Genomic DNA, 26879 nt, shown 5'->3' on the forward strand with positions numbered 1-26879 from the left:
TGCAGCCCTCAGACGGAGGAGCGCCGCAGGCGGTTGTGGTGCCGGCTGGTGAGCGCGAGACGGCGAGCTCCGCAGTGGGCGCGGGAAGCCGCTCAGAGAGGCGCGTCCCGGCAGCTTAGAGGGCGGCCTCACGAGGAGCTTTCGCTAGCAGGGTCCTGTGTGCGGGGGACCCCGAGGGTTGCTGGGTGAAGGAGCATGAGCGCCCCGGTCAAGACCAACGGGTAGGACGGACTGGGATGTGGACGCGGGGCTGGGCGGGTCACTGGACGGAGGTGTGGCCGGGCGAGCCTGGCGCCGCGAGAAGGGGGCCGCGCCCGGGGCCAGGGGCGGGGAGAGGAAAGACGCGGTTACCCGCCTGTTGGCTAGTTGGAAGCTTCGGGCCGGCAGGGGGCGCTGTGGACTCGGGCCCTCGGCGCCGCGGGCTGGGTGGTGAGGACCGCGCGGAGCCGGCGCTGAGACTGTGGGCGGGGCCCGCGGCGCGGCCTATTGTCCCGCCCCCGGCGCCGCCCATTGTGCCGTGCGCCTGCGCGGCGTGCGCCGTCGAGCGGGGAGGGGCGGTCCGCGCCGCCGCCGCCGTCGCCGCCATGGACCTAGGTGCGTGCTGCGGCTCCCCAGCCCCGGGCCCGCCTCGCCGCGTTCGTCAACGGCAGCCGGGGCGGTGCTGAGCGGACCCGGGCTCCGGGAGACTCGGGCCGGGGAGGGGTGGGGGCGGGCGGGAGTGACCTCCGAGAGGCCGCGCTCTGGCCGGGGCCGCGCCGCGGCGTGGCCCGCCTCTAGCCCCCTCCGGGAGGAGCCGGGTGGACTTGAAGTTAGATTTCCCGGACGGGGCCAGGCTTCGTGCACGTGCTTCGGGAGAGCCCGTGCTCTGAGGATGTCCCGGGAAGTCCGGGATGCCCGACCGTCTCATTTGTTGAACTCTTACTAAATTCTTGAGCAAGTGTTTTACACTCGTGAGGTCCTCATCGATGAAGCGGGGATAAGGTATCCACCTTAGGGAGATGTGGGGAGTGTGCACTGAGCACGTTTATGCAGTGTCCCGTGCAGCGCCTTGCGTTTAGCTGGCGTTCGTCAGGTTAGCAGTTGTGAGGAGCGGAGATGGCGCGTGCCATCCTCAGAGCAACGTCTGCAGGAGCGGGAGCTGGTATAAATCGGTGACTCCTTGCCCAGCCTCCCATCTTTTTGGACATGTACTTAAGGAAGTTTTTCAGGAAGGGCTGGGGAGAGGCGCACCCTCTGGCGGTAATAAGCAGACTGGAGAAATGTACCCTGTTAACTTTTCGGTGGTGGAATGGTACAGCTTTAAGACTTTAGATTTCTGCTGCTGTGGGGATTTCTGACCCCACCCCACCCCTTCGTAGTTGTGACATGCTGAGCAAATTGCTTCTGAGTCTCAAAGCGCCCATCTCTAAAACAAATAACGGTCCTCAGAAGGTTGAAGATTCAAAGAAATCTTACTTACATGTGTATAAGCTACCACAGTGACTGACACGGAGTAAGCACTTGATAAACATGAGGAATGGACAGTCACAAGCACCAGTTAACCAATAGTAATAAAACACTTGGGATGCTGCCAGCTATTTACTCTCCTGGTACATATCCATACTTACTGTATCTGGAAGATACGTGTTGTGGCCAGACTACAAGTTGGTAAATTTAGAGTCATAGGGAACACTTTTTGGGGATCCTGGGAAAACAGCCTGAGCCAGAAATGGCCAGAACCCCTAGAGAGATCCCCTGAACTATTGTTCCTGGGGGCCTAAGTGAGTTGCCTTCAGGAGTTGCATAGGTACTAATGCTTTTTGCTGCCCCCCCCTTTTTTTTTGCTGCTCCCACAAATTAAAGGACAAGACATGGATTCACTCTGCTGGCTCCTCACCTGTAAAGATGTGCTGGGGTAGGGAAGGAATATGAGGAAGGAGTGGCATCTCTGGACCCCGGGAAAGAGGAGAGAAGTCAGGAATACTGAATAGTGAGCAGTGTTTGAACTCTTAATTTTGGGGGCTAAAGGAAACATACATGAGAAAGATCTATGTGCTGTCCTACTTCTGAGTTGGTGAAGCCAAAGAATAGTAACAAGATTCTGCCTTGTCACCAATGGAAAGGTTTGGGAAAACTAGCATTTATTGAGTCTGTTACTTAACTCAGTTGTCATACCCTGCAGTATGTACTTGGTGGTCCTGTGGTTTGATGCTGACCTTGTGCCATTTATCTCTAAACCCTTTCCTTGGGTAGAGGCCTAGCCTCAGCTGCCCAGCTCTTCCTGCAAGGTCTCATTTATTTGATAGGTTGTAGCGATCCTTCCCCTCCGGGCAGAAACCTCCCTGAATCACTTTCTAGGCCTTGACTTTCCTCCTGTGTTTCAACCCACATTTCCGTGAATGGAAGACATCTTTACCTTCAAGTTCTACCTCAAACTTCAGATAACCAACCGTGTGCTTTTCCCTCCAAAGTGCTCCAGCTATCCTCTGTTGCCTCCTCCTGGTGGTACCGATTGTCTTTCTAGTTCCAGGCTCACGAGCTTCAGGTCTTTTTATTCCTCAGCTAAGTCCTTTTGACTGCAGCTCTGTAGTGACTTTTGGAATCATCCCTTCTTCCCCCTCTTTTCACCACATGGTGTCTTATTCAACTTCTCTCTATGCAGGACCCTTGAATATCTGTGAAGAAATGACTATTCTGCACGGGGGCTTCTTGCTGGCTGAACAGCTGTTTCACCCCAAAACACTGGCAAACTTGACAAAGTCTGACTGGGAACATGTTGGGCGGCCAATCGTGGAGGCCTTGAGGGAGATCTCAGCCACAGCACACTCCCAGTCCTTTACCTGGAAGAAGAAAGCTCTGATCGTCATCTGGGCCAAGGTTCTTCAGCCCTACCCCGCTACCCCTTCTGACACTGAAACTCGGTGGCAGGAAGATGTATTCTTCTCAGTAGGGAACATGATCCCTACCATCAACCACACAGTCCTTTTTGAGCTGCTCAAGTCCCTGGAAGCTTCGGGACTCTTTATCCAGCTCCTAATGGCCCTGCCCACCACCATCTGCCGCACAGAGCTCGAGCACTTTTTGGAACACATGACTATTGACACTTCTTCAAAGGATGTGGCCTTCTTCCTCAATGTCTGGTGGGAAATGATGAAGCATAAGGGGAATCAGCAGGACCCCCTGCTCTCCCAGTTTAGGACAATGGCCCATAAGTACATGTCTTCTTCAGATGAGTTCTCCCATCCTCCAAAGAGGTTTAAGTCAGACCCAGATGTGTGTCCTACCATGCCTTTGTTGACCATGCTGCTCACTGGACTGAAGCAAATCCAAAGTAGAATCCTCTGCCCTGGGATGAAGTGCTGTGCATTAGCCAACTTAGCTGACATGCTGACTGTGTTTGCACTGATGGAGGACGACCCTCAGGAAGTGTCTGCAACCGTGTATCTAGACAAACTGGCCACAGTGATCTCTGTGTGGAATTCGGACACCCAGAACCCATATCACCAACAGGCGCTGGTCGAGAAGGTAAAGGAGGCAGAACGGGACGTCAGCCTGACCTCACTGGCCAAGCTCCCGAGCGAGACAATTTTTGTCGGGTTTGAGTTCATGCGCAGCCTCCTGCGGGAGTGGGGGGAGGAGCTGCAGGCCATGCTCAACAGCAGCCAGGGGACAAATTATGACAGCTACCGACTGTGTGAGAGTCTGACTTCCTTTAGCCAGAACTTGAAGCTCTACCTGGATACCACCAACTTGTCCAAAGAGGAGAGGCAGGTAGTCTCGGAATTGGCAGAGTGTGTTGGAGACTTCCTAAGGAAAACGAACAGGGCACTGAAGAACAAGGGCTTCGAGAAGGATATCACTGCCTCCATTGCCATGGCCATTATTGAGCAGAAGATGGATCGGCATATGGAAATGTGCTACATTTTTGCTGCTGAGAAGAAGTGGGCCTTCTCAGATGAGTGGCTGGCCTGCCTGGTTAATAACCAGGCTCTCTTCCAAGAGCCAAACTTGGTGTTAAAGCTGCTGGAGACAGTGATGGAAGTCAGCACAACAGACAGAGCTATCTCCGAATCGCACATCAAACAAGTAATCGGCTTGATCCTGGAATGTTATGCAGCTCTCTCGCTGCCAGATAAAAATAAAGTCCTCTCAGGTGTCCTGCTTTCCTGGGGACGAAAGGGCCTCTCTGAGAAGCTGTTGGCTTACTTGGAGGGGTTTCAGGAAGACCTCAATACAACCTTCAACCAGCTTGCACAAAGTGCCTCTGAGCAGGGTTTGGCTAAAGCTGTAGCTTCAGTGGCCCGCCTGGTGATACTATGCCCTGAGATCACGGTGAAGAAGATATGCAGCATGGCTGTGGTCAATCTTGGCACGCACAAGTTCCTGGCTCAGATTCTCACTGCCTTCCCTGCCCTTAGGTTCACAGAACAGCAGGGCCCAAATCCATCCTCCACTTTTGTGGTATCGTGCCTCAAAGAAACTGTCTGGAGAAAGTTCACTACACCCAAAGAGGAAAAGCAGTTTTTGGAGTTCTTGAGCTGCCTGATGAATCCTGTGAAGCCCCAAGGGATTCCAGTCGCTGCTCTTCTTGAGCCAGATGAGGTGTTAAAGGAATTTGTCCTGCCCTTCTTGATGCTCGATGTCGAGGAAGTAGACCTTTGTCTGAAGCTCTTCATCCAGACTCTTGAAGCAAATGTGTGCCTGGAGGAATACTGGCTCCAGACCTGCTCCCCATTCCCCCTCATCTTCAGTTTGTGCCAGCTCCTGGATGGATTCAGCAAATACTGGCAACTCCCCAAGGAGAAGCGGTGCCTATCTTTGGATGGGAAGGATCTGGTGATCCATATCCTGGACCTCCTCTGTGAGATTGTATTAGCCAATGCCGAAACTTTCTCCCCAGACACCTGGATTAAATCCCTCTCCTGGCTTCACCGGAAGTTGGAGCAGCTGGACTGGACTGTGGGCCTACGACTAAAGAACTTCTTTGAGGGTCACTTCAAATGTGAGGTGCCAGCCACCCTTTTTGAGATCTGTAAGCTGTCTGAGGATGAGTGGACCTCCCAGGCCCACCCTGGATATGGGCCAGGCACGGGGCTTCTTGCCTGGATGGAGTGCTGCTGTATCTCCAGTAGCATCTCTGAGCGGATGCTCTCCCTCTTGGTAGTAGATGTGAGCAACCCCGAGGAGGTCAGATTGTTCAGCAAGGGCTTTCTGGTGGTTCTAGTGCAAGTCATGCCTTGGTGTAGCCCTCAAGAGTGGCAGTACCTCCACCAGTTGACCAGGAGACTGTTAGAGAAACAGCTCCTGCATGTCCCTTACAGCCTGGAATATATTCAGTTCGTTCCTCTGCTCAACCTGAAGCCCTTTGCCCAGGAGCTACAACTCTCTGTACTCTTCCTGAGGGCTTTCCAGTTCCTCTGCAGCCAGAGTTGCTGTAATTGGCTTCCTATGGATGGCTGGAGCCATGTGGTCAAGCTCCTTTGCAGCAGTCTTACCAACCTCCTGGACTCAGTTAGGTTGATACAGTCAGTTGGCCCTAGGGCCCAAGGACAAGAACATGACCTGACCCAGGAGAGCCTGTTTTTTTATACCCAGATATTCTGCCATGTTTTGCACATCATGGCCATGCTCCACCAAGAGGTATGTGAACCACTCTACGTTTTGGCCTTAGAAATCCTTACCTGTTACGAAACCCTGAGCAAGACCAACCTTTCTGTTAGCTCCTTGCTCCAGAAGGTAAATGAGCAGCGCTTCTTAAAGTCCATTGCAGAGAACATTAGTCCTGAGGAGCGGCGCCAAACTCTGTTGCAGAAGATCAGCAACTTCTGACTTTGCAGATCAGAAAACAGCTGGGCCTCAGTGTGATGGGGTCTGTAAGGGCTAATGCTAAGAAACTTTTCAGTTATGTGAAATTGTACACAAGCTAAAACGTATATGGCAACCATGTAAAGAAAATAGTTTCTTAGGTTTTTATAACATACAAATTATAATAAAATTCTTGAGTTTCATCTTGTCTCTTTTGCATCTTTTTCATCCATAGTCTAGGCCTAGATATGCTCTGAAATTGGGCTCAGCTAGTCTTAAAGTAACCAAGCTGGAATAGGTTATTAACTGGACCACTGGAATTTGATGTCCAAAGGTGAGGTCACCCAACTGAGAAAATTATATGGTATGTATGTTTCTTTGCACTAAACCCTCCCCTCTTCAAGAATCATTTCATGGTTATCTTGAAAAGGGCAGCCTCTAGGAGTAGAACTCCATTCTCCCACTAATTGGCAATGTGACTTGTGGGCCCAAGAGACCTGTCCCACTGTAAAAGGAGTAGACTAGATCAAGAAAATTAAATGGCAGAGCATAGATTAATGACCTCAAGAAGGTGAGTGTCTTCTGAATTGAGGACTTCTGTCATACAGTCTTAACTCATCCATTCTGCAGAGCCAAAAGGGGCTGTGCTAAAACAAGGCCTGGTAAGCAAAGATGTGATTAAAGTACGGGTGTAATTATCTTCTGCCTGGGGTGGGTTGTCATGGTTTTGAAGACTGGGAGCAAGGAATGGTGTGTCTAGCAGCATAAAGATGTGAACTTTAGGTGTCTAGGGTGTATTACAGAACTATGAGAACTTGGTGGTGAGGTGTTTAGTTTGGGAAGCAAGGAGGGGAATAGAATATGCCCAGTCGGCACCTTCATATCCATACGCTCACTCAAAAGGGTGCATTACTCAGATTCCCTCCCCACCTAAATTGGGCTGGCTCTGTGGCCTGCAGTTGGGTTTCCACCCTCCCAGATTGTCTTGCCCTATTGCTTTCCAGACTTCTGTGATGAGTGGTGCTGTACCCACACAGGAACAGGATTTGGACCACTCGCTTTGGCTTATCAGGAGGAAGGTAGGAACTAGGCCCTCCTGGGGGCCAAAAGCATTAATATATCAACCCCTACCCCCTGCCGGTTACATGGATGCAAACACAGACCAGGGCAGTTTAGGTCACAGGATGGCCCTTACAGGAAGTTGGTCTTGCTGTAGCTCAAAAAATGAGAATAAGGGCCTCCCCGGTGGCGCAGCGGTTGAGTGCTGGGTTGCAAAAATGCCCGCAGCCTCTGCGGCACCAGTTCGATTCCCAGCTGCTCCCCGGCCACCGGAGGAGGGTCCCACATGGCGCGCAGACCTCTCCTGCCGCCCGCTGCTCGCCTCAGCAGTGTACTTCGGTCCTTCTGCCTGCTCTGCTCCCCGCTCTGGCTCTGGTTAATTCTCTCACCCTCCCGCGCTTCTGACTGTATCCAGTGCTTGTATAAATAAACAAACAAACAAATAAATAAATAAATTTTTTAAAAAAAAATGAGAATAAGCGGGGAAATTTTAGTGCAGTTTAATCACCACAGGGATGATTTATAACATAAACATAGTAAACAAAACAGTAAAAAAAAAAAAATTACAGCACTTTATGTGTTTTAAATGGCACCCATTACGACTGAAATAGTCAAAAGTTGAGACATATAATTCAGTACTTTAAATGTCCAATGAATTAAAAGGCACTTTAAATTTTACTTTTTCGCTCCTATTTGAGAAAAACTTCATGGTAGCACAGTTTCTAAAATCCATCCGAGTGGATCAGGAACAATTAGTGTTGGCACCAGAGGATCCTATTTGCAAATGGTGGGTGAAAGAGTCAGTCCACAGGATTTATTTTGGCCAGGGCTGTCTTGCACTCTTGCTTTCCAGACTTCTGTGGTGAGTGGTGCTGTAACCACATAGGAACAGGATTTGGACCACTCTTTCTGGTTTATCAGGCAGCCTAGATGCAACATCGCACAGTTTGGAGTACAGGAGTCCATTTCCAGCTCATGAAAAGGACAGTGTCGAAGGGTGAAGTTACAGTAAATAGTTACCAGAGCCACCATTTCACTTTACCCCTATAGTGTTTTATGAGAGTACCCTGTGCAAGTGGATATGGGACATGCTAAAAAGGAAAGCTATTTGTGACAAAGTCACAAGACTGACACTGGTCTTACCAAATAAGCCTGCAAAGGTGCTGACCTATTTGCCTCCCTACTTTCTCAAGTGCCTCAGGCTCCCATCCCTACCTCTTAACCGCAGTGAGACGTCTGATTGGAATCGGTTGACATGAGAATTCAATGTTGGCACCAGGATGAGACAAAGAACCAATGGGTTGTCTAGTAAACAATATAAAAACTACCCACAATGACTTTCCCAGGCCAATATCACAAATTATTTCAAGAACCAAGTTATCACTGCTGGCCTAGTTGATGTGGACACTGCCCTATGTGGTTGGAAAGGTGGGGAGCCACTGATAATAGGACCAGGCGGGTACCCAGACACTTATCACCCAGGTCCACCTTTTCCACACCCCATGCTTCTACCCCATGCTTGAGATAAATCCCAAAGAAAGAAACTTAGCCTTGTATTAAAACACCATGCTACTGATGAAGTCTGACAAGATCCAATAGTTGCTACTAAGAAAAAGGTGCTTTTGCAAAAGGGGCAGGTTCAAAGAGGGAGGTAATATAATACTCATTAGAAAAACTCAAACACTTCTGCTAACCAGTACTCAAAGGGCTGACACCACCCAGGGCACAATTTGGTCCACAGAATACTGAGCGAGGAGGCAGCTAATGTGAGGTGGCACCCTCACTTCCTGACTCCTGGGAGCGATTAACCATCCTTTTTGGTCGGGGCACTGTCAAAGAGCCGCATTGCCTTCTTGCACAGCAGGGAGAACCAGTAGATCTGGGGAGCGATGAGGAAGGCATTGGCCACATTGCAGAAGAAGGGGATGTGGAATGGCACTTGGAACAGGTTTAGTCCCTGCTGTTGGCCATAAGACCAGTACATGAAGGGGAAAAGAAGGATCCGACAGGAAAGGAAGGTGGTCAACGTGATGATTCCATTCACCTTGTATAGGAGGGTATGCTGCTGCTTTAGCTGTAAAAGACGAGGGAAGGAGAACAGAGTCATGACGAGGCAGGTGCTGCAGGGAGTGACTAGCCTGAGTCCCACAACAGTAACCCTGCATCTAGTCTCTGACACATGCAGAAAAGATGATTGAGCACTGCATCAAACTCAGAGTTTTTCCAGTACTGATGATGGATTTGACTGAAGTCACCCAGCTGACAGGAGCATGGAAATAGTGGACTAGAGAAAATCTGTGGCCAGGAAAAATATATATAAAATACTGCATCAAATTTAAGTCAGATGTGCAATTTGATTTCCACTGGCTCAGATGACCAACCGACATGTAAGGGTCTCTCTTTTACTTTTAAAAAATGTTTTATGTCACACCAAGCTTTGCATCACTTGGCATATACAATAATGAAACAATCACAACTTGATAAATAACAAATACAACATTGTAGGCCGTAACCATTCACAGCATACAGAAAAAATAATGATGAATAAGTAGCTATTAAAATTTACAGAGATAGCTGGAAGAGATTCCTCCAAACCCCATGAGCTACCAAGAAAAAGCAGGGTCTGCTCCCTCTGTACTAGTTCTGCCATTTCCTTCATACATGCCTGAATCAGAACTCTGCCCAGCGACACAAATGGAGTGCTCAGTTCTGCTGTGAAGATGCAGCCAACAAAGAAGTCCCCCAGTTCTCCCCTAAGCTTCTGCAGATAAAAAAGAGGAAAAATGGGAAATAAGAAATGGAGGTTAAGGAACCACTGGAAGGAAAACTAACTATGTTTATTGAAAGGGAGACCATGAAGGAAAGGGAGATGCTAAATGGGAGAGTCAGACCCAGTTAACTCCTCTGCTTCCATAGCAAAAGGACTCTGACAATTGAATCTTCAGATTGACTGATTGCATCACACGCCAAGCTTTCTCTGAATTTCAATGTCAGCCAGAAGGAACTCTATAGCCTACTTTTGGGTATCTAACTTGGTCGTGCCAAGCGCACTTAGCCAGATCAGCTCAACAATGTGCCAGGCCCTGTGCTAGATGTTAAGGTCCCAAGGCAGTCGAGAGAGACTTTTTAGGGAATGCCTCTCCTTTCATCTGTTCAAGGAAGCAGTATAGCATGGATAAGCAGCTCTGCACTTAGCATCACTGAAGGTGATTAAAGAAACACTTAGAGGCCCAGTTTCATCATCTACGGTACAGGGCTACTAACATCTAATTATTATTGCTAATTCTTTCAAATAAATTTTAATGAGTAGAAAGCTTTGAGCTATTAGATGAAAGCCTGTCACCTGGTAGGCTCTAAGAAATGACTAGTATCCTGTCTGCATTCCCATTTCTCTTCCTTATTGGGTGGATTTTTGGTGGGGAAATGGACCTGGGGAGAAATGATGAGATGCCTTGTTCAGTAGGAGAAACGAGTGGCCAAGGCTGCCGGTAGCTGTCCTGAGCAGTCATACCTGTGTGACTGGCACAAGGACAAACAGAATGACCGCATGGTGTGTGATCATGAGGCGATTTTTACTTAGGAAGTTTCGAAAAGTAGTGAGGGGGTCTCTGCGGTTCTGGTCTCTGGTTCGGTACCATTCACAGAGGTACATGGCATAGGAGTCATAGATCATGTATGGAATCAAAAACCAGACATATTCTCGGGCAAGCCAGTGCCTGAAAGAAAGCACATGAATAATCCATGAAATAATTATGGATATCAATTTTAAAGGCCCAAAGCCAACCTCAAATACATTCCCTTCAGTCTGCATTTAACCAGCTATTTTTATTCCAAGTACTTGATAATAAAGATGCTGAAACTGCTAAAGGGGAATGAACTCTAAATTACAGGGCAAATTCGTAAGTGTCAAAAGCAGAAAGAGGAATTCACTTATAAATATGTTTAAGTGACTTGTTGTCACCATTACTGGCTTAGCTGCTCATTTGTAATTGATTTTGAGGCATTTTGTGATATTCTTGACTTTGATATAGATTATATACAAATGATTCAACAGCCCCACCAAGAAACTGACTTGGAAGATGTCCCAAATCCCAAATCCAATATTTCCAGTTTAACTCCACTCAGTTGCTCAACAATTGGGAGTTAACTCTCGCATCTGCATGCAGTCCTTCACTGGGGAGTTTCTGGGAAGCAACTCTGGCCATTTTCTTTACAATTCTGTGACTAAACCCCAGTTCCGCTCTGGAGCTCACAGACTACCTTATAGCAGTGAGACACCAGAAGAAAAGCTGGGAAAAAAGACAGTATTCCCATTTACTTGTCCAAAGAGGTTGAATCAATATTTGCTGAATTGACATGATAGTTTATCCCCATCCCAGAGCAGATCAGAAGGAAAGTTTCTAGAATGTATATAATTTTTTTCCCAAATGATAATCATTCTATAAAAAAAACTTACGTTTTAAAAAGTCTAAACTAAAATCATGCACTATGCCAGAAGGGCCAGACTCAGCAAAATTTATTGAGCACCCATGTTTAGGTAGAAGAAATTTAGTTTTATGGTTTTCAAACTACCTGAACATCAGAATCACCTGCAGTGCTTGTTAAGGGCTCTGCTCTGCAGAAATTCTAAATGGTATCCCCAGGGCCCTCAAAATCTGTATGTTTGATTTTGTCTCAGCTGACCACTTAAGGAGCCAGTCCACTGAACTGCAATACTGGGAATATATTCTATAGAGGGTACTATTCAAGTTCTGTTCCTGAATGATTACACATTCACCACAATATAAATAATTAATAAAGGGGGCCTCCCTGGTGGCATAGGGGTTGTCCCAGTGCTATCACCGCTGCAGCCTGAGTTCAATCCCTGGCCAGGGAACTACCCACATGGCACAGCAGACCTCTCCTGTTTCACCCGATGCTCCCCTCAGCAGTATATTTCAGTCACTCTGCCTGTTCTGCTCCCCACTCTGTCTCTGGTGAATCTTCTCACCCCCTGTACCTCTGGCCTACACTCCAGTTCTTCTACATACAAAAAAATAAAAATAATAAAGAATGCAATAGGTAACCCAGTAAATATATATTTATATGTATATAAATATATATATATATATATAAGTGTAATATATGTGTAGGTCGATTAATTAGCCAGGATCCATTCAGGAAAAAAGATGCTATAGTTATTCTGCTGCCCATCTGATGGTCTCCATTGCTTTCCTGAAGCAATTCCAAGTAAAATAACTATGAAGACCTACTGTAAGGTCAGCTGAAATATAACTGGCCTCTCCCCTTGAGCGGAGCTGAGGATTTAATATTTTGCACGTTGTACCAATATCATAAGATCTAAAATTGTGGCTGGCAGGTAGAATTCTCTGAAGACTTAATAGCAAGAGATTTGGATTATAATCTTAACACCAATTAGCTTTGTCAAGTGAAGGTGATAATCCTTACCTTCCCTGACGAAATTATTGTGAGAATTAAAAAACAAAGTGTCAGGCCTCCCTGGTGTTGCAAGGGGATAAGACGCAACCTATGAAGCTCACCACAGCCACTGCAGCACGAGGTCAATCCCCGGCCAGGGAGCTACCCGCATGGCGCAGCAGACCTCTCCTGACTCACCCGCTGCTCCCCTCAGGAGTGTATTTCAGTCGATCTGCATGTTCTGTTCCCCACTCTGTCACTGGTGAATCCTCTCACCCCGCCCACAACTCTGGCCTGTACCCCAGTTCTTGATGTATAATCTTAAAAAAAAAAAAGTGTCAAAGTCCCTTGAATAGAATTGCTTGAATTGAGAAAATTGCTTAGAACTGTCATTTTGTTGTTGTTGTTCTTTAGGGATCTGGGCCTCTTTAAGAATTTGATGGAATCCTTGGCCCTACACCACATTCTGCATATAATTTGAGGGTCTCTACAGATACCTCTTCCTCTCTATGAATATTCTATATTGATGGCATAAGACACATATAATGAAAAAATTGTATATGAACCCCCAAAGGTCTTTACAATCTAGGTACCTTTAGAGCATCCTTGTGCATCCATGTAAAGGGGGAGAGCACAGAAATGTGGCGTCTGTTTCCATTTTGCAAACAGAAAATCTAAAGATACACAAAAAGGAGGGACCTGAAATCCAAACTCAGGTTTGCCACCATGCTCAAGCACAACACACACAGCTTCTGAGAGGGAAACACAACAATGGTGCTATAGAACTGAAAGTTAATCGTCGGCAAATATCTTTTCCTGAAATGTGCAGTGTTTGCCTGTTGCTTGCCCCCATGTCAGCTTGAACAAGTGCTCTGGGGCCCTGTTTGTTTAATTTTTGCAAAGGAGGCTGGTCTCAAGCTGGAGTTGACAAACTGGGGGCAGCGATGAGAAAATGCTCCATTAAGATAAAACTTGAACCCAGTCAAGCAAAAGCTGTTAGCCTTTGTTGTATGCGATCAGGAGCATTAGATCTATCTTCTCTCAGCACCTACAATTCAATAACTGGTTTTCTCTAAAAAAGAGGCAAAAGAAGAAAAGTACAAAAATCATGATGCAAGATTAATCCCAAGTAAGAGCCAGGCAGTACATCTGCTAGCCACTCAGGCACCCCTCCCATTCCAATCTCAACAGGTGAAAAGGAGGACACTGCAGAGCTGATATGAGAAAAAGACCTGGAAAGGCTACTAGACTTTGCCTGCATATTTGACTACCTCCTCTTCAACTTGGGAGAAAGTAAGAGTGGTTCAGGGAAGACAGGTGAAAAATGTTTTTTGTGTTTTTTATTTTTGTTTTACAAAAAGCACTACCATTGCCCAGGCCTAAAGGCTATATACAACGTCTTATTATTTTATGATTTGTATCAACACAAGTCAGTGTTCTGAAAGCACCTCATCACCATTAGCAGACCCAGAGGAAAGACAAGAGAAGCATGTATAAGAAAGAGGCTGAGGATTTGTTCTTTCCATAGAGAGGTTCTGCAAACCACACCAGACGTATCAGGCCACTATACGTTCCCCAGCGGTCCCCCGGTAAGATTATTTAAAAGAACCAAAAGCCATACTCCCACTTCTGGATAATTTTCGCACTTAACTATCTCATAAAGAACTGGTTTCAGTGGACCACAGTGTCCTCTCACATGCCATCTTAAATCAGACTGTGTCACTCCCTAGCATTTCTTCACTTCACTTTCTCCTAAACTGGCGAAGCTCAAAGAGGTAAGCAAGGACAGGAGAAGGAACTAATTACGGCGCCTAAGTCGTCCCATTAATCAGCTACCTAGCAGCGCGCACTGATAAAGGACGAGAGAGCCTGGGTGCCACTAAAATATGGGAACTTCGAAAACAGCTCAGCATGTGGCTTGTGCTGCTTTCACCTGGCAGTGGCTGTTACCTGTCGGAGATCACGTCGCTGCAGGAGCGGACGATGACGATCCCAGAGCCGGTGGCCAACACAGCCTGCACTGAAGAGACCAGCCTGACGTGGGGCAGGAAAAAGGAGGGAGAATATCACGTTTAATCCAGCCCTGTGGGCAGCATAAAGCCCAAACTCTTCAACCTGACCTTCCCTGTGCTGCCAGTGCGGTGAGAAAAATGGTGGGGCCGCCGCGCTCCCGACCCCCAAAGCAGCTGGCAAGGTGGGCGGCCAGCTCCCCTCCGCATCCTGACCAACGTGGGCAGCCCTGACCCTCCTCCCCGGCCCCTCCCGGACAGGACGCGCCGGGTCTTCGGGGAGCTGTGGCCAGTGCGGCGGAGAGGGGCAAGGAGCCAGGGAGGCAGCCCCCTCGCTTCCTGTCGCCCCCTTTTCCGCCCTCAGCGCAGCGCGGCGGCGGGCGCAGCCGGGTCGGGCCGCCGTGCTGCTCGCGCGCGGCCGGGTGGGGCGGGCGGCGCCCGGCCTCGCCCCGTACCTGGTGCTGATCATCGCGCAGTCGGAGTCGGTCCATTCGGGCAGCGCGCGGCGCAGCCCCAGGTGCAGAGCGCGAAGAGCCCGGGGAAGAAGAGCGCGCCCCAGCCCAGCGTCAGCAGCATGGGTGCGCAGGGTCGGCCGCCCCGCCGGCGCCGCTCGCGTGGCTCGGGTCGGCTCCGCGCGGCTCCGAGACTGGCGCTGCCCGCCCGGCCGCCCCTATTTCTACCCTCCACCCTCCGCCCTCCACCCCCGCCCGGCCCGCCGCGACTCGGGCAGCCGCCGGGCGCTGGCCGGGAGCCCGCAGCGCCGCTCTCCGCGTGACCAGGCGGGCGGCCGCGATAGGCGCGGGCGGCCGCGCGGGGCGGGGTCTCGCGGCCGCCGCCCGGGGGCCCCGAGGTTTCCCCGGGTTCTCCCGGCCAGCGAGTGGGAGGCGGCGGAGACCTGCTGCCCGGGCCGGGTGCGGGGCGCGAGCGGCCGAGCGCGCCGGGGACCAGCGGCGCGCGAGAGGCAGCCGCAGCCGCGGCGGGAAGGGCGCGGCCCCCGGGGCTGCTCTTGCGTCGCGGCGGACACCTCCTCCTCGGGCCGGACCTGGCAGAAATGCCCCGCACCTGCCCACCGCCTCCCTCTCCTCCCCGGCCGCGGGCGAAGGAGCCGGGGTGGGGCAGGGGGAGGTCCCCGAAACAGCCAGGTAGGAAAGTGCACTGGGTGAAGACCTCCTACCAGGATGGGCGGTTCCTCTGGGCAGGGGCATCGCGCCTATGAATCATGCGGGGGGCATCCCACTGTGGGAAGGAAGGAGAGCGCGGGTGGGCTCGAGGCGGTCCGCCCGCCCGGCGTATCTACTCTTGCTTCCAAATAGGAGTCTTAAGGAAATGGCCTTTCTGTAGGCCAAGGATGGCTTTTCCACTCCTGCTAACTGCTGCAAGTTCTCCAGAGAGGGCTACCCCACAAAAACACAAAAACCAAAACCATGAAATCCTGTTACAGTATCCAGCAGCTCCTCTGCATCTACATACTGAGATGGAATAGCAAATCTGCAGACTTTCTGTGGTACTGCCTCTTGGCACTGGGTCGAGATACTATCCAGAGTCTTCGTGACTGTTTTGTTGTTGTTGACAACGTGTTCTTACTTAAAAGTTCTCGGGCCAGGTGCCCAAAACTTGAAAGGATTGGAATCGATCTCATTCTCTTTGGGCACCAACCACATGGGCCAATATAGTAACTTTAGGATTACTGGTTTCTCATCCTCTTGGAACTGAAAATTTTTACTTTTTGTTCTGATCTGTATCTGCTTCAGCTAACAATGCGGGGGGGGGGGGGGAGGGGGAATACATTTATGGCCACTACAGTTGAAAGGCACTGTGGATCTCTCCAAACCACCCTCATGCAAAACACTGACAAAAACCACAGAAGAGGACTCTGGAAAAGGTGGGCTCAGCCTTTCTGGGTGGTCTCCTCAGTTGTGAAAAGGGGAGGCTGGATTACAAGCTCTCTAAACCTCTTTCAGCTCTAAATTCTTGGGATTCTATGACTTTCATAAGGTAATGGGTAGTTTGTATTAAATGCCAATTAGACTTTTCTAACATGGCAGTCACTGGTATAGACAGAAACAGACATAAACACAACTTTTCACATCTTCCTATTAGGTGTTGGGAGAGGGGGAGATTTAGCCAAAATTAAGGTAGCAGAAAGCCGCCCTCCACAAAGGTCTGAAAGTTCTGCTTAGGGCAAGGTCCCTAACTCCTAGATGTACCGCTAACATACTTGGTGACATGACACTTCAGTGTGATATGGATACATCTGGCAAATGCAAAGCTTTCTGTATTTCACATGTGAGTGTGGACAAAGAACAGCTATCTGTAACTTTTCCATACTTTCCAGAAGAATGTTTGCCATTTTTCTATTCCCTATTCCCATTTATCCAGGGCACTTCCAGCTCCAGCTATTCTGGAGAGAAACAGGAGGTTTCAAGTCCTCCCTGCCTTCTCCCAAAAAGATCATCAACGGTGCTAACATTTTTAAGTATTGGGAACCAATCTCTACCATACTAAGAAATTTTTGTACAGCTCTTGAGGAGTGTATGAGGTGAGAACAAAATAACAGGTGTTTCATGTTTCATAAAAAGTAACAAACAAAACCAGTTTCCAACACCATGCTCATGAAGTCACCCGAATCTTTAGGTTGAATCACCAGAAAATCAACAAGCATAAACATGAGCCTTGACTTTTCAAGTGATCAACCCCCTGTAGGCAGATGATAAAGTCAAATGCAAAATACCAAGACTTTTTTTAGACAAACTTCTACTCACCCTTCAAAAGTCTTGAGTCAAGGGCCTCCCTGGTGGTGCAAGGGGTTAAGCACAGCACTATGAAGCTATCCGCAGCCTCTGCAACGCAAGTTCGATCCCCGGCTGGCCAGGGAGCAAACCACATGGCGCAGCAGACCTCTCCTGTCTCATCCGCTGCTCCCCTCAGCAGTGTATTTCAGTCAGTCTGCCTGTTCTGCTCCCCACTCTGTCTCTGGTGAATCCTCTCACCCCTGCATCTCTGGTCTGTACCCCAGCACTTATATGTATAAATAATCTTTTTAAAAATTAAAAAAAAAGTCTTGAGTCAAATATTCCCTCTTCTAGGAAGGTTTCTATCTACCTGTCTCTTCTCAGAAGGTTTATACATTCATTTGCTAAACTGCCTTTGCATTTGAGTAGTGAACATGTTCATTGCTTGTATGTATGTTTTCCCACTAAAAGGTTAGCTTTCTGAAACCCAACCAGATCTTTTCATTTTGTTTCCCAAGGTAGGCCTGACACATTGCAAGTACTCAAGAAGTGCTTGATACTTGTGCTCAAGAAGTTCTTGATACTTGCTTAAGCTAATGTTTATTGATAACTTCTTATGTGCCTGGCACTATTTCAAACATTTGGATTGCATTATGGAGTCTCACAGAAAGTTTTTATCCTCAATTTATGTAAGTAAAATGAGATCCAGAGACTCCTCTTTTTTTGGCATAGAAAAGCTGGGGTGTAGGCCAGAGGTGCGGGGGTGAGAGGATTCACCAGAGACAGAGTGGAGAGCCGAGCAGGCGAGTCTGCTGAAACACACCGCTAAGGAGAGCAGCAGGCAAGACAGGAGAGGTCTGCTGCGCCTATGTGGGTTAGCTCCCTAGCCAGGCATTGAACTGAGGCCTCAGCAGTGATAGTGCTGAGATTTAACCCCTAGGTCACCAGGGAGGCCCCTAAGTTTTTAATTTAAAAATTGCTCTGGGTCAAGTTGGGTTTTGAACTAGTACTCTCTGCTTTCAAGGTCACTGTGCTTAATGAATGGACTACCTTCAAGCTTGATAAGCAAGGAGAGAGTAGTTTTCACAAGGTAATTTCTGATTAATAACCACTGTTCCTAATTATTTACTCACAAATATAAATATATGGGTGTGGACACCAATGCTACAATTAGTAACACCATTTTATATCTCTATGTAAACTGTATAATTTTTCAAAGCATTTTTGCATATATTAATTATCTCACTGGGTTCTCAAAATGACCCAGTAAGGTAGACATGTTATTTTCATGTTATAGATGAAGACACTTAGGTATAGAATGCTAAATTGACTTGGCACTCTGAAGTGGCAAGGCTCATGTTAGAACCGAGGGCTCCTGACTTATATATAAGTTCCCGGGTGTTTTCAACTACTTCATGTTGTAATGTTGGGATTTAAGGATTTTCTAATTATGCTTCTTGTATGAGCCTAAAAGTGCAGTTTGGATTAATGGATAGCAAGAAAAGACTCATTTACCAAGTCAGTCTCACCCCTTGAATGGGAATTTACAAAGCTCGCAGTTTTGGAGGGCTCTGGTGGGATTTCTCTGTGGTTTCCTCTGTCACCATTAAGGGATAGAAATAGTACTCTCCCCATATCTGCTCCCTGGTTTCTCTATTCTTAAACTAAAAACACCATATTTGCTTGTAAAATACGGTGAGAATACTCAAATGTATGTCATTAAGATATGTGATGTGTGATCAGGGGCATTTTCTTCCTACCTGGAAAAATGCATCTATAGGAAAAATGATTAAGATCCACACGTAAAATATCTTCACATTGAGCTTCAGGATTGAAAGAGAACTTGGAGGTCTCCATCACCTCATCTACTTAGAAAAGTCACAATAAGAGCACATGAAACCCTATTCTGAAATAGAAGTTATTTTGGTTAGAACCACATCACATTTCTGCATCCGGGCACGGAAAGCAGGAAGGAGGACAAGAGGGGGAAATGAGGTGATAGAAAGAGACATGGAGAGAGATACAGCACAGGAAAAGATCCATTGGAAGACAGATAAACACGGTTACAGAGAATAAAATGTCAAGATACACCCTAAGACACAAGAAAATACACATAGATACAGATCCAGAGATTAGAATTTATAACAACAACTGAGCAAGAGGAAAAGGGCTATAAGACACCAAGAGATGGAATGAGGCGTAAAAGAGAAAGGAAATCACTGCCTTTTATGGAGTGTCATTTCCTTTACACTAGCCCAGGAAAAGCAACATTGCATTTGAAGATACATGGCACAAATAAGGAGGCACTTTGCTCTTAGGACTGAGTGTATGACCAGGAGGAAGTTCATTACTGTCCTCTCTTTTCTCCTGCCCTGTTTGTGCTCCCGGAGAATATCACGGAGACCGCACACTGACATCAGTGCCCGTGTTTCCCGTTTAGACTTGCATGCTTCTGAGAGGCAGGCAGAGCCTGTCTGCCTGGGAGGGCAACATACAACACTGGGTTAGGACTCGAAGTTTGGGGCTCCAGTCCTGGCCCTGCCTCTCAGAAACTTTGTGACAGGGAAAGAACTATTGATGCTTAGCCTCTCTGGAAAATGGGTGTTCCTCTGTCTACCTTACAGGATTGTTGTAAGAAGTAGATATTTTCAAAACTATATGTAAATATGCTGGGCACAAATAAGGAGCTATTGTTCTTTATCTTGGTATCCTGCAGCAGAGAGTTACTTGGTGTTAAGCTTCTTAATAAACCCCTGTTGGGCGGAAGCTGCCCTAGATCTGGCCTTAGCCAGCTTCCAGGCTGCAGTTTCTCAGTTTTTTCCAGGACTATTTGCGAAAGCAAACTCTCAGTCGAAGCTCAGTCACACCTCAAGCACATGGCTTCTACAAACAGTGACCACAGCTGCATACCACAGGGGAGTTTTGCTTTTGTACACAAAGATAATGATCCGTGTTAATAAAAGCCATAATTCACACAAAGACAAGAGTGTAGTGCTTGCTTTTGTGGACTGCTTTATATTTTCAAAGCACTTTCACATACACATTTCTTTTGCTAGAAAATGCAAAAAATGTGCTTGTTTGAAGGTAGTCACCTAAGTAAAAGTAGTGTGAGTTCTAAACTCCAGTTTCAAAAAAATATTTAAGGACATTTTGAAGTGAGTTAGCAAATCCCAGTGAACAAATTCAGCTGCCTTCCTAATTATCAGATCAATAATATCACTGTCTTCATGCATCATAAGTGATGCCATAAAAGGTTTATTTTGCTTACTCTACTCAACTAAACTCAGCTGATGGGTTTTTTTTTTTTTTAAGTTAGAGTAATATGGTAAAAAGTAAAACATGCCCACTCTAGAAAATGATAATTACCAATTACTCTCTGATATTAACATTTTGGTAGAATTCCTTCTAGTCTTCTTTATTATGGATTTATTATATAGTTGACTGAAATCATGCTTTAATTTTGAACAATTATGTTTCATTTAAAAACATTTTCCAAATGAACTTCATTTTTAATAAATCAGAATGAATTTAATATTGAATTAATATAGGTTATCTTTCAAAGTGGGTTATCACTGGTTTTGAAAGGAATTCTGAACTGGGGGAGAGTAGGTTTATTCAGTTGGCACACAAATATCAAGAAGGCCTTCATCTTTTCTGGTAACTTTAACCTTAGGAATATTAAAAGTCCCATCCATATTAGCATTCAGTTTCTGCCTTTGAAGTGGTCATCATAATACCCAGAGAAATCCATACTCTTAAACATTTAGATTTTTCTTTTTAAAAAAAAAAAAGATTTATTTTATTCATGCATACAAGAACCGGGGTACAGGCCAGATGCACGGGAGGTTGAGAGGATTCACCAGAGAAAGCGGGGAGCAGAACAGGCAGATCTACTGAAATACACTGCTGAGGGGAGCAGTGGGTGAGACAGGAGAGGTCTGCCACACCATGTGGGATTCCCGCCAGCTGGCCAGGATTGAACCTGTGCTGCAGAGGTTGCAGACAGTTTCACAGTGCTGCGCTCAACTGCCTGCGCCACCAGGGGAGGCCCACATCTAGATTTTTCTTTATATGGGTCAAGCTATTAACTTCTTGGTAAACTACAATTACGTAGGCACTTGGTATCCATTTAAGAAGTGATGAAGGAAAAGAAGCTGTGTCTAGAGTGTCTTTTACCATGTACAGCCAATTTCAAAGAGTTCATTATGTCTCAACAAGATTAGAGGTAAAAACCCAAATGACCAGAAACTAAAAACAATGCAGAGAAAGTCGACTAGTTATGGACTTAAAAGGTCCTATTAAGGAGGGAATCTTCATTATGTACAGCATCAAGAACTCCAGTCCCAAGCAGACTAGCACATGCTTAAATGTGGTTGCTGAGTGTCACTACTTGCCTGTGGTTGACCTCATGAACAATTTTAATGGTCAGGCTAAAAGACTCAGTGTACTGCTAAGGTATGAGACAAGCTGTAATACATTGGCCCTGCAGGCAGAGCAAATTCCCACCTTGCCAGGTAGCATGAGCTGCCTAGCGTAGGTCTTGGAAGGATTAGGAAGGTTTTAAGTAATATTAGAGAAGATAAACGACAGGGAGCACTTGCTAGACAAGATTCTACTACTTTCCTTCTTTCATGTGTTGTAAGTCCATTGTTTGTTTTTGTAGTATCTGTGGTTTGATTGGTTTGTTTTTGTTTTCTTCTTTTTAGATTGTAAGTACCACACTCATTCAATCTGCTGCTGTTTAACACTCTACAATTGGGGGCCTGGCAAATATAATAGCACACACATACACTTTGAAAAGAGATCCTGACAGTGAAAAGGGAGAGAAGAAGCTATCACTATTTTCAAACAGTCTGGCAATTTATCAAGAAAACTTATGCAAATCAAATGAAATATAGAATTGTACGGTAGCTGGATATAAGATCAACATACAAAAATCAATGGCTTTTTTATATGCCAGCAAATACCAGTTAGAAAATGTAATAGAAATAAAGGACCTTTTCTTTTTCTAATTTATAAAGCAATAGTTTTAGACCAAACATGAAATATTTAATATATAAAGAAAGTTACAAAACTTAATGAGAGACATATAGATAAATAAATGGAGAATATTGTAAAATAAATGGAGAATATTGTGATTCAATATTGTAAATATATTAATTTCCCCTAAATTTATCTGTAAATTCAATGCAATCCCAATCAAAATCTCAACATATTTTTAATAGCTCCTTTTAAAGCTTATGTGACTTAGAGAAAATGTGCAAGAATATCAGGAAACAGCCTCCCCAGTGGCATAGCAGGTTGAGTGCTGCAGTGTGGAGCCATCCACAGCCTCTGCAGCACGGGTTCGATTCCTGGCCAGCCAGGGAGAGACCCACATGGCATGGCAGACCTTGCCTGTCTCGCCTGCTGCTCCCCTCAGCGGCGTATTTCAGTCCCCACTCTGTCTCTGGTGGATCCTTTCACCCTCTTTTTTTTTTTTTTTAAAGATTTATTTATTGATTGATTGATTGATTTATACATACATTCATGCAAGCACTGGGTACAGTCAGAAGCGTAGGAGGGTGAGAGAATTCACCAGAGCCACAGCGGGGAGCAGAGCAGGCAGAAGGACCGAAGTACACTGCTGAGGGGAGCAGCGGGCGGCAGGAGAGGTCTGCGCGCCATGTGGGACCCTCCTCCAGTGGCCGGGGAGCAGCCGGGGATCGAACCGGCGCTGCAGAGGCTGACGGACAGCTTCGCAACCCAGCGCTCAACCTCTGCGCCACCGGGGAGGCCCCCTTTCACCCTCTTGCACCTCTGACCTGTACCCCAGTTTTTGTATGAATGGATAAATCTTTTAAAAAAATTAAAAAAGTCAGGAAACATTTGAATAGAGAACTCTCAGAGAGGGAAGGAATTTACAATATATCAAAAACATGCTATAAATTATAATTAAAAACAATGTAAAAGATACACATAGATCAATGCAACAAAACAGAACCCTGAACCAGACCTACTAAATTAAAGCTGTGGCAAGCACATCGTACTTCTGAGGAAAGAAAGGACTCTGTCAGAATGCCAGAGAAACCATTAGTCTCCCTTTGGAAAAAATGAAATTAGTTGAACAGTATCCCCCTCCCCTGTCCCCAGAATGTATGTCATTCACATCCACCCAGAACCTCAGAATGTGACCTTATTTGGAAATAGTGTCTCTGCAAATATAATTAAGGTAGGAATTGAAGTAAATCCATACTGTACTAGGTAGGCCCTAGGTCCAATGAAATATAAGAGACAGAAAAGGACTCAGGCACAGAGAAGAAACTAATGTGAAGAAAGAGAGACTGAAACGATTGGACAAGCCAAGACTTGCCAAGGAAGTAGTCACAGAACCTGGGGAGAGGCATGGAGGCTTTTTTCCTTAGAGCTCTTCAAAAGGAACCAAGCCCAACCAACCTTGATTTCAGACTCCTCACCTCCGGAGGTCATTATGACCTCTGTTGACATAATGCAGCAGCCTATGGTGATTTGTTAGGGCAGTCCTAACAGTCATACATCCCAGATATATAAGAATTTAAAAAGAAAAAGCAATTATAAATGTATTCAAAGAAAATTTGGAAAGTATTCATAGATTAGACTATGCTTTCCCAAACAAGGTATAAAACCCAGATGTTGTATAGAAAAAGATTGACAGATTTGTATACATCCAAAGCAAAACAGAACAAAAAGCTGTATATCAAAAGGCCCTACTGGGCCTCCCTGGTGACACAAGGGGTTAAGATGCAACCTACGAAGCAATCTGCAGCCACTGCAGCACGAGTGACCAATCCCTGGCCAGGGAGCTACCTACATGAAGCAGCAGACCTCTCCTGTCTCGCCCACTGCTCCCCTCAGCAGTGAGCTTCAGTCTGCCTGTTCTGCTCCCCACTCTGTCTCTGGTGAATCCTCTCACCCTCCACCCCTCTGGCCTGTACCCCAGTTCTTGTAAGCATAAATAAATAAGTATTCTTTAAAAAAAAAAAAAAGGCCCTATTAACAAGCAGAAAGACATGTAACCATTTAGAAGAAAATGTTTGTAGTATACGGGAGAATAAGGGTTAATATTCAGAATAGTGAGAGATTCCCCAAATTATTAAACACAAATGACTAAAAGAAATATTCAAATTGATATAAACTGAAAATACATAGAAGTACTAAAAGACCAATAAAAATTGGTCTTTACCAATTTTACCAAGTATTATAAAATGTCCAATGCACATAAAGATACAAAGTTATAGATACTTTTTCAGCGATAGACCAAAATACAGAGAAAGATTCCAGAATATACTGGTAAAGAGTAAGCATTAAGCAGCAATTAAAGTGAGATATAATTTTGATTTTTAAAACTACAAATGTGATTGGTACATATACTGCTATATGATTATACAAAGAAAGGACTGGATTGAAAATCACCAAACTATTAACAATGCTGCCACTAAAACTGTCATGGAGAGATATGTGTATGTGTGTTTGTTGGTTTTGTGAGTGCATTTGTGGGCTGAAGTGAATAAAGAATGACTTCTACGTTTTCCTGTGTCATATGGGTTTTTCCAATAAAAAGGACTCATATATTATATGTATAAAAAGAAAGGAATGACTCTAACTGTTAAACCTGCTTTGCTTTCTGTGAAACAGGTTCAGTCCATGTATTTTGAAATATAATTAGAAATTTGATGTAGCAAGAAAAGCACAGCCTTGAAAAATACATGAAAAGTAATTTTTTAAAAATGACATCTAATAGACTTTTTGGGGGGTCATCATTTTTTAAGGTGTAAAATGTCACACGAGCTCTTGGAAAGCAATGGCTTTGGGTTTTTTTTGTTTTTTTATTTAAATATTTTATTTTATATAATTCTTACATCATTTTTCATTTTTGCACAATGTATGCATTTTCATTTTGGTTATATTCCCCATACAATTGCCTCCGCCCCCCTCTTATTTTGATCCTAGTCCTTCCTCTCCCTGCCCAATGGCTTTGGTTTTTTCCAAGATGATTCTGTAACATGATCTCTCTTGGGCAGATTAGAAAGACATTAAGAGCAAAAGCACTGGACTGGAAAAGAACAGACCTTGGTGTCACTCTAGCAGGCCAACACTTGACCTTGGCTCCTCACCCTACTGTCCTATCTACCTTAAGGACTAGGGGGAAGATTAAGAAATAATATATCTGAAAATATTTAAGCTGTGCATGAAGTACTGTACAAATGCACGTCTTGTATTAGCCTTTAAAACCATTCCTCATCATTTGCTGTGGTGGATTACAATATCTGCCCATGAAATGTTAAACTCAACAGATAAATGTGCTTAGGCAAGGGTAGTGAGGGCAAAGGAAAAGAGAAACTGAGAATAACCGAAATGATTTTTAGAATAGTTGAAAATATGAGACTGATACCGAGGAGCCCAGGTGTGGGTATAAAAGATTTAGAGAATGATCCAGGCTGTGAGTATGGCCAGTCAAAGCCATGATCCTCAATGGGAGATAGAATAAGATGAGGAAACTATCAACATCTTGAACATTATTGTATTTAGGAAATAAAACTTTATGCTGGCTTTCCGATGGAGACCTGAAAAAGCTTAGCTGGGCAAAATAATCTTGGCTGATGAAGAAAGGATATCAGTTGCATATCAATGATTGCAAAATAGGAAGAATGAGGAGCACACCTCTTATCAGAATATTGCATGTGGAGAGTTGTTAACAAGATATTTATGTTTAGCAGGAGGTGTGGGCTAAAAAAAAAAAAAAAATCAGTGCCGTCTTCCTCCCCTTAAAATTGCATGCACAATGTTAAGAAAATGTGTATTTTTTGGGAAAGGATCTATTCAGAGTTCTCCCCCTCCTCCAAGGGATCCAGACCAAAAAATTAATAACTACCAGTGTGGACCAGTGAAAGAGTAGTAGCTGAAGATCATTCTCAGTGAATGCAACAGAACACAGCAGGAAGCAGTGGAGTCAAAGAAACAAGGAAACAGGCCGGAAGTGGCATTGGCATCGTGAGCTACTCAAGGGGATTACAGACAATGGTTAAGAGTAGCTATATTATAATGATTGTAATAGTTAATGTCATTTTATTTGTTGCAATGTGTAAGTCTTGCACAAAAGGGCTTGTCATGTTGATCTATTTAATTATGACTTTGTTAAGTGAAGGAATTACTGAATATGAACCCAATGTAGCCAATGGTGAAGGGCTCTAATGGAAAAGCAGCAGGGATCTAGCATAGATGCATGACTGAAAGCCTGAGCTATGACCGTGGGAACAGGGGAGCTGCTGAAGCCAGCTGGAGATTATGATCTGTTTAGCAAGAATGGGCATGCACAGAGAACCAGAATACCAACCAAAACAAAACTGAGTGTCCAGGACACAGGAACATCCAGAACCATCTGAATGTCAATTGAGAACAACGTTCTGCTTCTAGGAGGTTCGGAAAATTCAGGAATGAAGGGTAGCAAAAGGACCTGCCATCTTGAATAGCCATGTATACGAACATCTCCATAAATGAGGGTCAAAAAAACATTTGAACAAGATTTCATGTAAAAATGAAACAAGCTGTTTCTCCACTATGAGTTCGCCTGGGAGCTTTTGCCTCCCATCATGACAACAGGATCTAAGTATGATTATGCTTGGGAGTCCTAGGGGGCATTTTGGAAATTTGTAGAGGGGGTTTTAGTTGGGGGAAAGGGCTATGCTACTGACATTTGATAGGTAAGGAAAAGCATGCCCTACATCTTTTCCACAAGATGTTTCACAAAAAGTCAGTTTTAGAAGAAGGTTATTATGGAGGGGAAGCTTAAATGGAACAGATACTGTCTTTTTTTTTTTTTTTTAAATAGAGGCATGTTTTATTTATTTGTTTGTTTGTT

General features: G+C 45.6%; 3 protein-coding genes across 6 annotated transcripts in view; 2 read left to right on the forward strand and 1 right to left on the reverse strand.

Annotated features, from left to right (window-relative positions):
• Nucleotides 1–154: 154 nt before the first annotated feature.
• Nucleotides 155–26879, forward strand: part of VPS53 (VPS53 subunit of GARP complex) — a 169662-nt gene continuing 142937 nt past the window's right edge. Inside the window, exons 1-2 of one of the 3 annotated variants that reach the window (XM_037492353.1) lie at nt 155–221; nt 6789–6863. In XM_037492353.1, coding sequence (XP_037348250.1) covers nt 6798–6863 — 66 coding nt within the window. In that variant the 5' untranslated portion in view covers nt 155–221; nt 6789–6797. Of the gene's footprint in view, nt 222–6140; nt 6149–6788; nt 6864–15313; nt 15413–26879 lie in introns of those variants that run through there. The other 2 variants (XM_054689029.1, XM_037492354.2) reach the window with 2 other exon arrangements.
• On the forward strand, nt 548–6003 carry GEMIN4 (gem nuclear organelle associated protein 4). 2 transcript variants are annotated; one of them, XM_037492351.2, is made up of 2 exons: nt 548–594; nt 2642–6003. In XM_037492351.2, exons 1-2 carry the CDS (start codon nt 585–587, stop codon nt 5806–5808), a joined length of 3177 nt encoding a protein of 1058 aa, XP_037348248.1. In that variant the 5' UTR covers nt 548–584; the 3' UTR covers nt 5809–6003. The 2 variants fall into 2 exon arrangements, with proteins under 2 accessions (XP_037348248.1, XP_054545000.1); XM_054689025.1 differs by lacking the exon at nt 548–594 and adding an exon at nt 807–981.
• Nucleotides 7332–14857, reverse strand: TLCD3A (TLC domain containing 3A). Its single transcript, XM_037492361.1, is given in 6 exon segments — nt 7332–8917; nt 9509–9604; nt 10355–10559; nt 14212–14295; nt 14726–14783; nt 14786–14857. Coding segments are annotated over 6 exon segments (774 nt in total). The 5' UTR covers nt 14847–14857; the 3' UTR covers nt 7332–8647.

This window comes from Talpa occidentalis, unplaced genomic scaffold (genome assembly GCF_014898055.3).
Source record: "Talpa occidentalis isolate TD23 unplaced genomic scaffold, MPIMG_talOcc4v2.1 talOcc4.7, whole genome shotgun sequence".
Taxonomy (NCBI): domain Eukaryota; kingdom Metazoa; phylum Chordata; class Mammalia; order Eulipotyphla; family Talpidae; genus Talpa; species Talpa occidentalis.